The sequence below is a fragment of the Hylobates moloch genome, unplaced genomic scaffold, assembly GCF_009828535.3.
Source record: "Hylobates moloch isolate HMO894 unplaced genomic scaffold, HMol_V3 SCAFFOLD_17, whole genome shotgun sequence".
NCBI classification, from domain to species: Eukaryota; Metazoa; Chordata; class Mammalia; order Primates; family Hylobatidae; genus Hylobates; species Hylobates moloch.
Genome location: NW_026652292.1, coordinates 33,311,979 through 33,329,371, shown reverse-complemented (window position 1 = coordinate 33,329,371; position 17,393 = coordinate 33,311,979). Strand labels below are relative to the sequence as shown.

At 34.4% G+C, this 17,393-nt stretch overlaps 1 protein-coding gene across 2 annotated transcripts in view; it reads right to left on the bottom strand.

The window, feature by feature from the left end:
- The window catches only part of NIPBL (NIPBL cohesin loading factor), a 113,196-nt gene that overhangs the window by 62,918 nt on the left and 32,885 nt on the right, over positions 1 to 17,393 (bottom strand). For both annotated transcript variants that reach the window (XM_032135776.2, XM_032135779.2), the window contains 2 exons: positions 14,240 to 15,865; positions 4,205 to 4,387 (listed from right to left, as the gene is read on the bottom strand). In XM_032135776.2, the coding sequence (XP_031991667.1) occupies positions 4,205 to 4,387; positions 14,240 to 15,865 (1,809 nt within the window). The remainder of the gene's footprint in view (positions 1 to 4,204; positions 4,388 to 14,239; positions 15,866 to 17,393) is intronic.

Genomic DNA, 17,393 nt, shown 5'->3' with positions numbered 1-17,393 from the left:
AGAATTAGATGAAAAACAGAACCACCTTAAAGCACTCAGATTACTGATGGGGAGCAGGGTTTGGAGGAAAAGTCAACTTTTGAGAAAGTGTTACAGAATATGGGTAACCACGTACACCATCAATTAATAGCTAAGTTAAACCCATAACTCAGCGATAAATTCCATAAGCCCTGGTGACCTAACATGACAAGCCTACCGAGACAGAATAAACCTGTACAGTTGTAAATACTCACATAATGAATTCAGTTCTTCAACAAAAGTCTTGCTTAAACCCAAGAAAAGTTTCTAAGCTCATGCACGCTTCATAAGCATGATTATATATGTTACCTTCAATCTTTTCCCCATCATTTTAGCATTCTGCTAAAATCACCCGTACTGACAGGACCCTTTAGGCAGACCTGGCAAACAGATTTCATCTAACACATCAACTCTCATCAACTGGCAATAGCTGCCTAGAACATTATGTTGAAAATAACTCCAAGCCCTGAGAAAGCATCATAGTTCAGCAAGAAAGACTGATTAGAAATGTCTGCAGTAAGAGCTGGGGGGCACTATAAGTGACAAATATTTACCATGTCTGTTCTAGGATGCAGCAGGTACCACCAAGTTAAAACCAGGGTAGAGAAGTGATGTGTCCTACCTTGAAATCATATACTGGTTGTTGTTGTGATCACTTGTTGCTGACAATGATAAACTTTCTAGTCTGTTATTTGACTAGCAACTGCTCTTTTCTGAATCCCTAACTATGATAAATACACGAATACTTAAGACAAATGTTTTGCTTAAGTTCCCTAATTGGCTTCGATGTACGGATGCCAACCTCTGGCCCAGGCACTCTATGCTTGTGCCAGTGTCTTCATGTGTGGGTAATAAATGTCTATACTCTGTCTAATCTTATTCTTAAATGCTACCCTAACTACTCCTGTTCAAGAATCTAGGTTGGTTTCTGGTTCTGGACTCTTTTAGCCAATCTATGGACAACATGGCAGGAAAAGGTCATTTTGTTTCCTCTTCTTTACAGTCACAGGCTTGGATAGCAAAAAGGTTCATATAAAGCACAAATGTAAATGGATATAAATATCTGAGATTTTCTTCATAATTAGGTATGAATTTGGTTATGAGGTATGTGAAGAGTGATAGGACTGTTCCTCTTTTATGATTACAGTATGCTCTAGTACATTCCTTTAGTGACAACTTGTTTCATACACTAATATAAGTAGGGTGTGTGTATGTATTTGTGACAGAGAAACAGGTCATTTCTATATAGAATTCCTTAGATGTTTTTTTCACAAGTACTGAAATGCCTACATTACAAGGGATGACGACTAATAAGCAAACTTCTTCAGAAAGCACTATTTTCTTATGGGGGCAGAGAAGGGGTCTTGCTATGTTGCTCAGGCTGGTCTCAAACTCCTGGGCTCAAACAATCCTCCCACCTCGGCCTCCCAAAGTGTTGACATTACACGCATGAGCTACCGCGCCAGAAATTAGTATTTTACAACCTCAAATATGACCTGCTTTAGTCTTTGTACATTTTAATTAATTTCATAACAAATCCGTTTCAAGCATTCAATCCTATGAGTAGAAAATGCTTGAAAAATCTTATAGTGGTTTCTAATTACATAGAATATGCTGTATTGGTGGTAACTATCCACAAATCTTGTAAATCTTTATTTCACATTCATCAAATTTTAGACAATTTAGATAAAAATGGGGTGACAAATTAAAAAAAAACAACTTCCATAACACATTGTGTTATAATGAGGTTATTAGGATACCAACTCATTGTGGTTAGCTTATTCTTTCTCCATTTCTCTCATTACCCTGGAATAAGCAGGGGAGGGGAAAGGACTCAAAAGAGAGGTACGTAAAATATGACTTGGGTGTTCTCTATCCTCTCTTTCCAAATTTCACCTATATATCTCTTGAGCTTCTTACATCGCCCCTCTCTCCATTTTCCCCAGGCACCCAGTGACTATATTTGTGCTATGGCCATCCAAATCTGTGTAGCCCAACTTTCAAAATTATCCTTCAACATCTTCTCCTGATCTTCAACAAAACTATTTCCTTGGTTTTAGATTTTGAGAAACCAATTTGATTAAACTGCTAAGTTTCAAAAATTTCTCTCTCTCTCAGCAGCATAATGCTTGCGACTTAACGTTCTCATAATAGTTTCATATTTTGTATTGTGCTATATTTTCACTACACTGTTTCTGTTGTGGTGTAACAATTTGGTTGTTTATGTGAACAATCATTTGGACTTCTTTTACCATTCAAATCAGTGGCTCCAGTGTCCACTTTTCTATAGTTACTTGTATAGAAATAAGCGAAGAAAAACAGGAAGCTACTCTTGACATCTCTTTAAAAATCCAGAGAAACTTTCCTTTCTTCTAGCAGCGGGTGAAGCTTAGGTTCTTTAAAATAAATATTACCTTTTGATATAGTTGGGCATAGATATAACAGGATCCATGGCTTTACAACAAAGCTATGCGCCTCCATACAATGAGACAATAGCTTTCATGACAGAAAGCAAGGGGAAAAGAATGGTGGCTGCATTGGTGACAAACATGAGGGAGGTGTGGCTCTACTCTCCACTATTTTACACTTGGTGGAGATTTTTGATTATGTTATCCTTTCCACTTAACTGTGAGACAGCTTCAGAAATCTTTGCAATTTAGTAATGGAGGCAGCCACTTTCAGTCAACTGGATTTGAAATGTCATTTGAAATCAAACTGGAATTCAGGGACTCCTCCTTCTCGGCTATTCTAGATATGGGTGATATGTTTATTAGAGGGAAAGAGGCAGAGTGGTAAGGCATGTATATTAAAGGGAATGAGTTCCTGGGCCCCATGTTTCTTTTATCTTCTCACCTTCCAGAGCTAACCACGTCCCCATGTGACCAAAATATTTGATTGTAATAAAAAAAATTAACTTTAGCCATTTTAATATACTGTGTGTCAATACATTTCATAATACAATTATAACAATTATACATGATTAAATGTTAAGTTTGCTGTATATTTTATTTCAATGTTAAAACTTTTTTCAGATTTGTTCAGTATTCATAGTCTACTGCTCATAGCTCAAGAGCTCACAATAAAAAAAAATCAGTAAATTAACATTAAAAACTTTGGAGGAGGTGAAGGGCTTCCATCAGCAATATACATTTAAAAATGGCAGCATGCATCTGTCCTTCCTGCCCTTGCTTGTCACACCTCAATCTATGGACACTAGGTGGAAAAAGTAGAACACTGGTGGTCTTCCCACTTCTTTTGGTCATTATGACTAAGTCAGTTGGCACACAAGTGAAGATCTCCCATAGTCTGTTTCCACTGAATGCCGTTTAAGTCAAACAAGGTTGCTGACCCCTCTTGGCTAGGCTCAATTCTCTTGCTCCAGAAGAAGGAAGATAGGGATAAAAGAGAAGAACTTTTTCAGTGGACCAGTAGGAAGACAGGCGAGGTATAGCAAGTCTAGTGCAAAGACAGGTGATCACAGTGTTGTAGAGAGGTAGCTGTGTAGTGAAGAAGCCAGCTCTGGAAAACAGTGAAACAAGGGAGGAATTCCAGGACACAGCTGGGCAAAAAGGAGAAGCCAGGTCCAAACCACAGAGATAATCTGCAATGTGGCTAATCCATTCATAATTTAGTGATAGTATGATTTTAAATATTTCTTCATCTGGCTATCTCCTACGTGTCCTTCAAGACTCAACTCAAGTGTCACCTCTTCCAGTAAGCATTCCCTGAGCCCCCACTCTGATTTTGATGCCAATCCAATGTGTTCCCATAGCACCCTGGATTTACTGTTATCATTGTACTTTTATCAGCATACTGCAATTATTTATTTACATATTTCCCCCATTAGACTGAAGGCTCTTTGAAGACAGGGGCCATATCTTATTTATATTTTTACTCTCAGTGTCTAGCATATAATAGGAGCTCAATAAATGTTTGCTGAATGCATACAGACACATACCTACCTGTGTTTTAAAATTAACTGTAGCTCATTTAATATTGTTTTCTTGGTGCCAACTGATCTCATCTTTCACGCATTTTTAAAGTATAGAGAAAAAAACTTACTATACTGTGTTATTAAGAATTAAGGTGACTGTGCTCTTGCTAAACCCCCAAATTATAAATGAGAAAAACACATCAACCTGCTTTTAAACTCTAAAATAATAACAAAGAGTTCTGTGATACTTACATTCAAAAGCTTCATCACTATCATTATCTTCATCTGAACTGATTTCAGCATATTTTGGCTTTTCATTAACTGTGCTACGCTTGCGTTTGTTCATTTTCACACGTTCACAAAGTGGCATGGTGGACTCAATTTCTGCCAGGAGTTCAGGGGGTAATTCTTTTAACACTGATTGATCTATACTACCTATTAATGAAAGGTAAATAAAAAAAATGTAAATCTGAAGATAAAAGGAAAATTTTAACTAAGTTAACATAATAAAAATAAAATATTAGTATTTGTTTTCTAAATCACCTGTTTATTTTAATAAAACACAACTATAATACTCTTAACCCTAAAGTGACAATATAGTTAATATATATGTATGTGTACATATATACATCTAATTATGTAATGACTTTTAAAACATGACACTTACCACCATAAAAATGAAGGGTAATTATATAATAAATTTTGGATATAATGCCTTCAATTTCTCTGCACTGACTAAAAACTTTCTGAAACTAGAGATTCACTGACATTAGCAAGTGGATTTGTGGTAAGAGGTACACTTGACATTCTTTGTAGTACATAAATTTTGTTTTGTGTAGGTCTGAAGTAGTTTGAATCTAATGTTACCCGTCAATACAAGTGAGAAGTGTTGGAAGACACTTACCACTCCTCCTCCTTCTCTATGATCTTGGCAGTTGTGTGTGGTGGCTGAGACAAGAGCTTTACATATGCTTTTACCTATTACTGTCTATTTTAGGGCATGGTAATGCCTTTAGCATTATGGAGAACTTCTTCAAACAGACAAATCAATATATACAATTTAACTGAAGACAAGAGAAACATGTACCACAGGATAAATAGATGACAAATATTTTAAAATATAAATGTCTGTAACTGAAAAGTACATTTCAAGTTAGAAATTCAAGTTCATATCTCCCCATGAAACAGTCAAGACAACAAAAAAGAAGACAAGACAGTAAGAGCCATTATACTACTTAATCCTACACACACACACACACAAACACATACACAAATAGTTCTTATGAAGAAATAAACTGGGACTATCTTCCTGATAGTTTAAAAAATAAAGTAGAAGTAGCAAAAGCTACTTATTCAGGATAATTTGTCCTTAATGATTACTAAACATGGCAATTTTAGCTTCCTTTACTTACTTTGAGTGGAAGTATAAAAAGAAAAATCTTACCTGATACATTTTATGAATTGGAAGCAAAGAGTACCTTTGTGGTTTATAGCAGGAAATATTAGTAACTTACAATCAACATTAACACTATCCTTTATAACGATGCAAATGATAATAGTGCTTACGTAAAGAATAAAAATCATGACAGAAAAGTAAATAGCTATCAAGAATATTAAGACGATACAATCAAATAACTCAAGATGGAGATATAAAATATTAATCTTAATGGAAGAATAACCCTTTTTTTATTCTTCTGAAACTTTTATTCAGTATCACAAAGGAGTTATTTCAGTAACTTTCAGGCTTCTGTTCTTCTAAGGACATGCATAGCAACAATTTCACCCAACAAACATGAAATACTCATGACTGGTAATATCCCAAAGACTTCATTGCTAAGAATTCTAACTAACGTTGCGTTTAACTTCTGTGTCATTTTGAAATCAGGTAATATTTCTCTGTATTGGCTTTCTTTTTTTTTTTTTTTTTTTTTTTGAGACGGAGTCTCGCTCTGTCGCCCAGGCCCAGGCTGGAGTGCAGTGGCGCAATCTCGGCTCACTGCAAGCTCCGCCTCCCGGGTTCACGCCATTCTCCTGCCTCAGCCTCTCCGAGTAGCTGGGACTACAGGCGCCCGCCACCACGCCCAGCTAATTTTTTGTATTTTTTAGTAGAGGCGGGGTTTCACCGTGGTCTCGATCTCCTGACCTCGTGATCCGCCCCCCTCGGCCTCCCAAAGTGCTGGGATTACAAGCGTGAGCCACCGTGCCTGGCTTTCTTAATTTAACTAGTTAAGTTTTATCAGTGAGGGCCTTCTTTTTTAGAATACTGGTAGAAGTAAAAGAAGTCAACTTTAGCTTTACATTGCGTATCTTCAGCCCCAAACTGAACACATTCTGCACCTCACTATAAAGTCTTTGAATATCTCTACTTTAATATGTGTCTTTTTGATGGAAAATCATGTTTTAGAGTATACATCTTCCCTTTTCCACATGACCTACATAATATTAGGTACATACACATGGATAGTCAATAGATGCTTCCTGATTACCTAACTCTGTGGTTCACGATTTCTCATGTTCACTTACAGATGTACTTCCTGGATAGTTCCTGAGTTGCTGTATTTGATAGACAAATGAGTACATTTCCAAAATTTCTAAGAATAGAAATTTTTTTTGCAGTATTGGAAACATTATAATCTTTATGGGTTTATAAATACAGATAACCCAAAGTATTTGGCCTTTCATCCATCACGGGACTATTTTTTTTAAAGCAAATGTACCTAAGTGTTTTGCTTGGATTAAGTTCACATCACAGACACACTGACTCAATACTAATATCCCAGAATTAATATTTTCCTTGTTAATTAACACAATAATCAAAGGTTAAAATATGTACTAGTTCTTGTGCTCTCTCTGCAATGGATTATTGTGTTCCCAGAGCAAGGACTCTGCTCTTTTTCTTTTTAAAAAAATTCCTCACAATAGCCAAACACAGACAACCTGTGCCTTATATCCAATAAAGCAGGTATCAACATTTATCAACAGCAGTTTACCCTTTCTTATTCCCTACATTAACAAGAATACTATCAATTAAGACCTCTCTAGTATTCTCTAGATCATTTTAACTTCTGTAAAACTTTGAAAGTTTAAACAATATAATTCAAAAGCCAAATGTTTTATTTCTGAAGGTGCCCCAACTTTAAAGAAAAAAAATCCAGGAATCAATGTCTCTACACGTATCATCCTCCAAAAGTGAACCCTGTTTCATTTTGAACAGAATTGTCTATTCCACAGGTTTCACACATTTTCTGAATTAACCACATCCTTTCTTCCATTTCATGAAGCTCTTTATAAATGGACGCTGCCAGGTTCCTTGATTACAAAGATAAGAAATAAAGGGGCCGGGCGTGGTGGCTCACACCTGTAATCCCAGCACTTTGGGAGGCCGAGGTGGGTGGATCACGAGGTCAGGAGATCGAGACCATCCTGGCTAATACAGTGAAACCCCGTCTCTACTAAAAATACAAAAATTAGCCAGGCGTGGTGGCGGGCACCTGTAGTCCCAGCTAATCGGGAGGCTGAGGCAGGAGAATGGCGTGAGCCCGGCAGGCAGAGCTTGCAGTGAGCCAAGATCACGCCACTGCACTCCAGCCTGGGCAACAGAGTGAGACTCCATCTCAAAAAATAAATAAATAAATAAATAAATAAATAAATAAATAAATAAATAAAATGCATGACTTTCCCATATTCAGGCCTGATATCTTTAATATGACATCAAGGATCTGGATAACTCAGCCATTTGGAGGCTGAGATGGGAGGATCATTTGAGCTCAGGAGTTCCAGGTTGCAGTGAGCTATATTAGCACCACCGTACTCCAGCCTGGGCAAGAGAATGAGACCCTGTCTTTAAAAAAACAAAAGGATCCTGATCTGGATAACTAACTCAGTTTAACAGAAATGAATAAACAGCAAGTACTTAAAATTATCTGTATGACATACTTGGTTATGTTATTTCCCATGAATTAGTTAATAATCCATTAAATACAAACATACAGTCTTGCCATCTCTTAATATATGATGATGTATTTTAGGGATTGATGATTTTAGGGATTATTGTTGCTTGCCAAGTTATTTGTTCCTAAAACTTCAGATTACTAGTGCTTTATGACTGTCTCTCACCTAATTTCTTTTGTCCTACTTTATTCTTTAAATCAGATGTCTGAATTCCCATAAAACTTTATCAGCTTGATGAATAATGTCATTTAGTCACAATTTTGTGAGATATCAAATTTTCAGCTTCTGTACATATATTCCATTAGATACAGTGCACTCTATACTCTGGCTTTAATATGGCTAAAGAATACATTTACTCCTAGATATGCTACATTTAAGCAATCTTTGATTTCTATTATAAATCACTCAAATTAGCACTTGCCAGATTAAAACCAGAAATCATCAACTTAAAAGAATCATTGATATAACTAACGATGTGTTCTGTTTTCTTTTTAAAACAGGAAAACAATTCTGAGATAGAAATACATCACGTAAACTAATAAAATCTTCGGGACTGAAGCTTTGGTCAATGGAAACAAGCCACATTCAGAAACAAAACTAAGAGCCTCACATAAACCTCCAAATTTTATAAATCCTAAAAAAAAAAAAAAAAAAAAAAAAAAAAAAAAAAAAAAAAAAAAAAAAAAAAAAAAAAAAAAAAAAACCTTGGGCAGGCATAATGGAACAGTTCAGTGACAATTCTTCCACTAACCTACCCATATAACACAGAAGCACCAAATGGATCTTTAACTTCAATTAGAGGTAAGCGGGGGCAAAAAAAAAAAAAAAAAAAAAATTCAATACTGCATGTAAATGACAATTTACTACTCATTCTGTAAGTAACAACTTACTACTCATTACAGAAAAGTAGGGGCAGGGATCAAATGATCCTTTCCTTGATATGTATACACGGTGAGAAAAATAAATTGTGGCAGTAATATCTTTAAATCTACACTGAATATAAAGTACAGATACATAAAAATATTTATTTTAAAAAATTACTTTCTTCATTAGATAAATTAAATTAGAAATTGAATGACTGTACATTCCTTTATATAAAAAAATCAGACAGACTTTAGCTTTTACTATAACAACATTCATTTTCATCTTTATAACTGTATAAAGTAGGACGGAAATTGGTTTATTTTAAAAGTGAATGAACCAAGCTTTGAAAGGTTAAGACTTATTCAGGGTTTTGATACTAGTTCTCTTTGTACTATAATTTGTAATAAGTTTAAAAGAGAATTTTTAAAAATGATAAATTAGAAGCCAGAAAATGCTAATATTTTTATAGGCAAGACAGAGAGATCCATATTAAAAAACCCATTTTATTGATGGTGTAATACTAGTAAGTATTCATACTCTTAACTTCACATCAGGCCCTTGTAAAGGAGGGTTTCATTAAATTTTTTTTTTTTAGAATATAAGAGGGAATTTAGCATGTCAAAGATTATTTCTTCATAAATAGGCACAGGGTCTTACAGAATTAATATTTACTAGCTCCTTGGCTGTTAATCATAACCTATTTCTACAGACACAAGAACCCTATAGAAACTATGTTTTTGGCTGGCTTAAGAGACGGAATGGAAAGGAGAGAGAATACCTCCAGCAAACTGTAGTTTTTATAAAAAGGTTTCTACGTAATGCATTTCTTTTAAGCAATATTTGTATGAACAATCTATTAAGCATACTTTGGAAAATTGCTACAAATGGAAATCATGAGTACAAATTTTCAAAATACTGCTCTAAAGTCACAAGAGCTACATACAGATTATGCCAACTTCTGTAATAAACTTTCTCCAAACATTTCCTAAAGATATCACTGATATCAGTATCTTTACAGAAACTGAAAATTTGAGTTATTTTTTTTTTATGCTTGTAATTTTTTTTTTATTATTATACTTTAGGTTTTAGGGTACATGTGCACAATGTGCAGGTTTGTTACATATGTATCCATGCGCCATGTTGTTTTGCTGCACCCATTAACTCGTCATTTAGCATTAGGTAAACTGTACAAATGAAATAAAATAAATTTCCACTGCAGCATCATTAAATATTATTCGATATTACAATCTACTTTAAAGAAAACACACTGAAAATTCCTCAGTTTAGAAATTAATAAACTGTGCTATAAATTCACTCTCAGAAACAATACTTTAAAACTTGTAGAAGCTGAGGATCCTAAACACCATCTAACTAGACTGGTTCAGTGCTAAGTAAAAGGCAACCAGCTGATGATAGTTATCGGCATTTAGTAGTGTAACTGTAACAGTAGATAACTGAAGTGCGATCACTGTCGCTAGCAAGGCCTGCAATCATTAGCTCATCAAGTGAGCAATACAGGCTAATCACTATTGACTATTAAAGCTGCTAGATACATTCCCAGTGAAGACTACTTTCAGAAACTGCTTTAGTCTTCAGTTTAAAGGATGATGTCAAATAACAAATAATACGGGTATTTCTTGAAAGCACTGAGTCCACACAATGCAGAATGATATACTAGTTGGAAAGAAGGCGGGAGAGAAGAAAAAATGGTTTCCTTAGACATAAAGCTATTTTGAGACACTCTGGAGTTAAAAAAACAAAACAAAACAAAATCAAATATGTTTGTAATTACTGATAATAAGCTGTTAATAACACTGGAGGCATGTGTTAGTTGATAATTATGCCAATTTTTTTTTAGACAGAGGCTCGCTCTGTCACCCAGGCTGAAGTGCAGTGGCACGATCTCAGCTCACTGTAACCTCCTCCTCCTGGGTTCAAGCGATTCTCCTGCTTCAGCCTCCTGAGTAGCTGGGACTACCAAGTGCCTGCCACAGTGCCTAACTAATTTTTGTATTTTTAGTAGAGGTGGGGTTTCACCATGCTGGCCAGGCTGGTCTCTAATTCTTGACCTCAAATGATCCACCCACCTTGGCCTCCCAAAATGCTGGGAGATTATGGCAATCTTAAAGGATCTCATAGCTTTATTATTTTAACTTGGAGACACTATACATTAGGGTAATAGTCTAATAAAATTTTTAACAAAATATTTTTTGGCATGTAACATACTGATTGAAGTATATTTTAGTAGAAGATATTTGAAGAACTTAAAAAGAATTCTACAAACAGTTACGTTGCCTGACTGCCCCCTCCACCCCTCCCAGGCGAGGAATAAAGATGGTGATGGAAAGATAAGGAAGTTAAAAAAGCAGGATAAGAATGGGAATAATATTAATCCCATGTTGTAACTGCTGTAGATCAAAATAAGTGTGACAGAAAAATTAAACACATATTACTATAAGCAGGTTTTCTTTGGATCTTAACAAAAAAATTAGGTAGTTGACAGGGTGAAGAGTTATTACAACGTTTAGGAAGCAGGATTTGAAAAATAAGTAGCTCCTGAGCTAGGGTATTGATGGGAACATAAAAGACAATTATCTAATTTTAATCTGTACACAAAAGCTTTTCTTGAAAATGGTGGCAACATCGTCTCCATTCAATAGGCATTAAATATAATTTATTATGTATGAAGTATTTTGTTAGGTACTAGGGATATAGACATATTGCCACAGAAATCAAATCAAATGTAACAATGCCACTTTACATTTATCATGCTCATACAAAAGACAAAAATAAGTAATCTAAATTAGGAGTAATAAATCTATACCTCTTATCACACAATCAAAATTTATCAGCTTAAAATATATCCTAAAGAATGAATATTTTCTACATGAACATCAGGTAGAATATTTAAAAGATAGAAATTTATGGCTCTTCAATTTTGGCCCTAGGAACCAACCATAAAAGTATCCCAGCAGTATTCAGACTAACTCCTTTACGCAGAAAATCATCAACACATCAAAATGTGATTTTCTGTGAATATCCAAAGAAAATACCAATATATACTACAAAGTGTCAGTAATCTACAACTGTGCTTCATATACATGCAATTTAAAAAAATCCACAATTACCCAACTCTGCTATTTAAACTGAGTAGCAAAAATCTAAAATAAAACCAAAATCAGAACATTACTAAAAAAAAAAAAGATATGGATCCTAAGACATAAATAAATTAATCCAAAAGATAGCTACACGGCATCCTGAAATGAATCTAAGCACTGACATAGTATTTTTTGATGAAAAGGACTGTTATTGTAATTGCAGTTACATTAATATATGTGTATATATACACAAACATGCACATGTACACATACACACACATCACTCTAATAGGCAGACACCCAGATAGCTTGCTTACATACTAACATGACTATATCAGGTATATACATCTGCATTAAAAGTATACTATCAGAAACACATTTTGGTGCTAAAAACATATTCATAGGCAATATTATTGTATGTGAAAAAACCAGGTGAAATAATATACCAATTACTAACTAAAAGCTATATTCACTTCTGGATGTTCTTTAAGGAGTTTTAAAAGACTCTTTGTTAGAACAGAGTTTAGAAAGCAAGCTAGGGTAAGCTGAGAGGGGAGGGAGAGAAAGATGGTCCAGATCAAAGGAACAAGAGGGTACCACTTTCCATCTTTCACCTGACTCTTCTAAAATTGTATAGCCATACTCTTTAGTTTATAAATATAAGCTACTCCCAAACTTTCACTAAAAAATTTTAAAGAAAATCTTTACCTAAAAGAAAACAATTCTGGTGTTAACCCCCACATTCTACAACCTCTTTTATCTTCACAAGTAACTCTGAAAAGATGCATTCAAGTTAAATTAAAAAGCCTACTTGTTAATTAAGGCTGATGTCTTAATTGATTTTTGGTAAGTCTAATTGCCATAATTTAAAATTTAAAAGCTTCACTCAAAGAACACAAATATTAGCGACTCAGAAGGCAATCTTTTTTCATTTTTGTAAGACAAAATGAAATAAATTAGCAGTGAAAAAATGAATGTTGACGAAGACCAAGCAAGAATAACAACAGATTAGCCACAAGTCATTCTTTGAATAAAGAGTTCTTTATAATATGTTTTCAAAGAGCTTTCTTGGTAGACAAGCTACAACAGCATGTTATATGAAAAACAATAACCACACAGTTTTTATATCTCCTAATACACTGCAGTGCTATACAACTTTCTGTGATGATGCAAATGTTCTATTTTGTCCAATATGGTAGCCAACAGCCACATGTGACTACTGATGAAATGAACTTCCAATTTTAGTTAATTTAAATTTAAATAGCCAAAAAAGTCAATGGCTACCCTCTTGGCCAATGCAATTCCAGATTTCATATACTTGGTTATATTTAAGTATAAATCTAAATTCTTAATAATTCTCTTTCACAGAAGGAAAACTTAAAATCAAATAAACTCTCAGTTCTATTGCCTTCACTACACCTCAGTATATTTAGACGGTATGGACACGGTGGCTCACGCCTGTAATCCCAGCACTTTGGGAGGCTGAGAGGAGAGGATCGCTTGAGGCCAGGAGTTCGAAACCAGCCTGGTCAACAAAGCAAGACCCCATCTCTATTTAAAAATAAAAAAAGTTATTTTAAATACTTGTGTACAAAGGGATACAGAAGTATATCTTCTGCACAAATGGCCATTATCTTTTGGCACTTAAGACATTCTTCTCCCTTTGGAAATAATTGTACTCGAGTAACCAGAGAATTTAATTCAGAAACCATGCAAAAATAACACCAGTCCTCCGCCTCCCACAAACTTACAATTTAACCAAATTTAAAAAGTAAGTACCATTCCCTATTACCTCTGCATAAACAAGGACAAAAAGATATGTTTTAAAAATATAAAACATATTTAACTAACCATCTCCCCAACAAAATGAACACATATTACTATATAACTTTTATATAACTTTCTAAACTATACAAACTATTGATCAATAATTGGCTCAGACACAGGACTGTAAGAATGTAGACCTGTAAGAATGTAGACACAGGTCTGTAAAAATGTACAGACACGGGTCTGTAGGACACTTTTAAATAGTTTTTAAAGACAGCTATTTTAATACAACATTCACTTAAGCATATTTCAGAAATACAAGAAATAACTAAACAGCAAAATAACTTATCTCTGTGTAACCAACCAAATAGCAGTAAAATTCATAACTACCTTGAGTAGTGGGTGGGAAGAAAAAGACTGTGGGGAAAAAAAAATCATTGGAAACTTTTTATCTATACTCCTGAAAAAAATTTCCTGTTGTTTGACATAAATGTTATATTTTCATATAGTAGCTTTCTAATTTTTGTAAATTTCCTTTTTAATACTTAGTAACCTTAACACTTAAAATCGATTATATTATAAATGACATCAGTAGAAGTATTCTTACCTTTATTTGTCTTTGATGGTTTATTCTTGATAGGTTTAAGGGAACTTCTTGATTTGTCCTCTCTATCTTTAATAAGTTTCTGAACATCATCCAAAGACAGTTTTTGTAGCACAACTACAGGCTTAGCTCCTTTATTTAGATCTTCAACTAATCCTATTTTTTCTACTTTGTCTTTCGGCTCTCCTTTCATTTCCATTTTCTTTGTCTCCTGAGTAACATTGCCATCTTTATCCCTCTTGATTTTTGGAATGACAAAATTTTTCAACGCACCAGACCTGCCCCCCAACAAATAACTTGGAAATTCTGCCTTATTGTCAGGGTGTGCTTTATTAGTGTCTACTTTACTCTTGTTACCCTCTGTCCTTTTGTCATCTTTACTATTTGGTGATTTAAAACCAGGTTTATCAGATCTTGATTTATTAGACTCTCCTTGTTTAACACGAGGACTGTCAGGTCTTGATTTTTGTTCCCCAGAAGATGGTCTTTCCCTTGAGTCCCCTGATTCATGCCTGTGTTTTCGTTCTAGTTTATCAGTTTTTGAACTATCAGATTTAATGCCATGTTCATTTCTACTAGAGGATCTCAATGTTTCTGGTCTTCGAACCCTAGACTGATCCCCTCGATGTCGCTCTGATTCACCCCTGTCATCTGATTTTTGTTTATTATCATGGTCACGTCTTAGTGACTCTGAAACAGATCGCCCATCAGGTCTCTGCTTTAAGGCTTCAGCTCGTTCTGATTTTAACCGAGGTGAGTCAGATTTAATATCTTGTTTATGTTTAGATACTTCAGGTTTTTTCTCTGTAGATGGCTTTCCAGAATCCCTCCTATTGTCATGCCTGTGTTTTGGTGTTTCAGGTCGCCCTTCATTTTTTTGCTTTGGAGTTTCAGGGCGGCCCTCACCTTTTTGCTTTGGAGTTTCAGGCCTTCCATCACCCTTCTGTTTTGGGGTTTCAAGATGCCCATCACTCTTTTGTTTTGGAGTCTCAGGCCGGCTTTCACCCTTTTGCTTTGGGGTTTCAGGCCTTGATTTTGTTGTTTCCGATCTGCCATTATTTTGTTTGTTGTCATTTGGTTTTGTGTCAGACAGTCTATTTTCATTTTGTTTAGGCTCAACTATGGTGCTCTCATTTTGTTTGCATTCAGTTGTTCTGCTATCATTCTGTTTAAGTTCTTCTGTTTGGGTCTCAACTTTAGTTTCTAACTTATTTTCACTTGATTTTGTCTCCACCAATCGGTTTTCATTTGGTTTAGATTCTGCTAATCTACTTTCACTTTGTTTCATTTCACTCTTTGAAAGCTCAGGATCAGACTTTTTTTTAGGTGTCTCAGGATGGTTTTCTGGTGTAGATTTAAGACTTCCAATAATATCTTCCTGAAGAACAGAAATAGGTGCATCATTACATTGTTTGATTTCTTCAGGCTTTTTTATGGAGTCTGAATCCTGAGTTATAGAAGCCTGAGAGTCCACTCTTCCTGCCTGATGAAGATCAATGCTAACCATTAATGCTGGCCTTGACCCATTTCCCGTAGAACCCGTCTCCTGAGAAGCTGGTCTATTACCTCCTGTAGCACCCCCAGCCTCCTGTGGGTAAGAATCTTGTTTTCTTTTTTTCAAAGGCTTATCTGAAATTTAAAGATAAATATCAATATCAGTAATAGACATGTATTCTTATCTTATTAAAAACCCTATGGATGTTGTTTATCTTTCTAAGGTTATGTTATTTAAAATGGAGCAAAATGCAAATGCAAATATGTACACATAAAATAGTAAGCATGAATGACACAATACTTTGAAAACCAAGGTTTGAAGAAATATGCTTGAGAGATCTCAATAAATATAGTAAAAAGAATTTAACCGCATACTCTTTAAGGATATAAATAAGTGTAAGAATATAAAATGAATAGAACTTATAATGTACCAAATACAAACATATATTTATGTTCATAGATGTCAAGGATAAATCAGATTCTTTTACTAGTAATAAAGCAACCAGTTATAAATCATAAAGTCTCACTCAGGTTAATTTTAACTGTTTGCCAAAAACTATAAAGAGCTCCAAATCTGCCAATATACCAAACAGGAAATATAAGCTTTTACTGTATCTAAGATAAGTATGGAAAAAAAAGAAAGAAAATATATACCATGCCACTGGGAAAAAATGAGTTTAAAAAAAGAATTTAATAATTTGTCACTTAACTTTAATCAATAATTCAAATTCTTTAAAGTGTTAAAAGTGCAAAAGAGTTTAAAACCTAACCACAATGTTAGATAGAAGTAAATTTAAAATAAGGAAGCAACAGGTATCATAGGTATAGAAAATTTAAAATCAGGGAGCAATAGGTATAAATTAGAATCCTGTCTTAAGCAACTTCCACTGAAGAAAACAGTTCCTACTCTTCAACATAAAGTTATAATGTTCTAGGGGTCTATTCTGGTCTCAGAAATAATTTACAGTATCATGAAATGTAAAGACAAACACACACACAAACACAAATTCACCATTACAATAAAATGTGAAGGTATTTTTAACATCTATATATTTCTGTGTATGATTCCATTTTTGACTTAAGAGGGAGCTAGGTCATTTTCTATAAATTAAATCTCCAGTTAGGTCTTGGGAATGGTTACATTATAGCACCTTGAGGTTTGGCTTCCTTTTGTTTATTTGCTGAATTGCTTGAGTATGTTTTAAAAGTCAGTCTTAGTTATTTTAACAAGACAATCTCTAGATTCTCTTGCAATATTCACTAATGTGATATATCATATAAGGAAGATGGTATCACAAGGTTAAAAGTCAAACTGACAACTGAAAAATGGCTCCTTATTGTTAGAGAACCAAGTTGTGATTTTTTTTTTCCTAATGGTAATGCTTCTTTTATACAGCACCAAGTTCCACTGTTTTCTTTTTAAAGTGGGAAGTAGCAGTTCTTGCCAGTTTAAAATCTAATCAAATATAACTGCAATTTACTTAAGATATTTGTTAGTTACATTTTGTAAAACTAAGTCCTTCTGCTCCTTCAGTTATCCAGTCAAATCTATCACCACACATGCTCCATTTGCAAAACACTACCATAATAATTCTAAAGTATAATATATTATCATTAGATTGTTTCCACCAGTTAAAACTAACATGGTAAGAATTTATAGGAA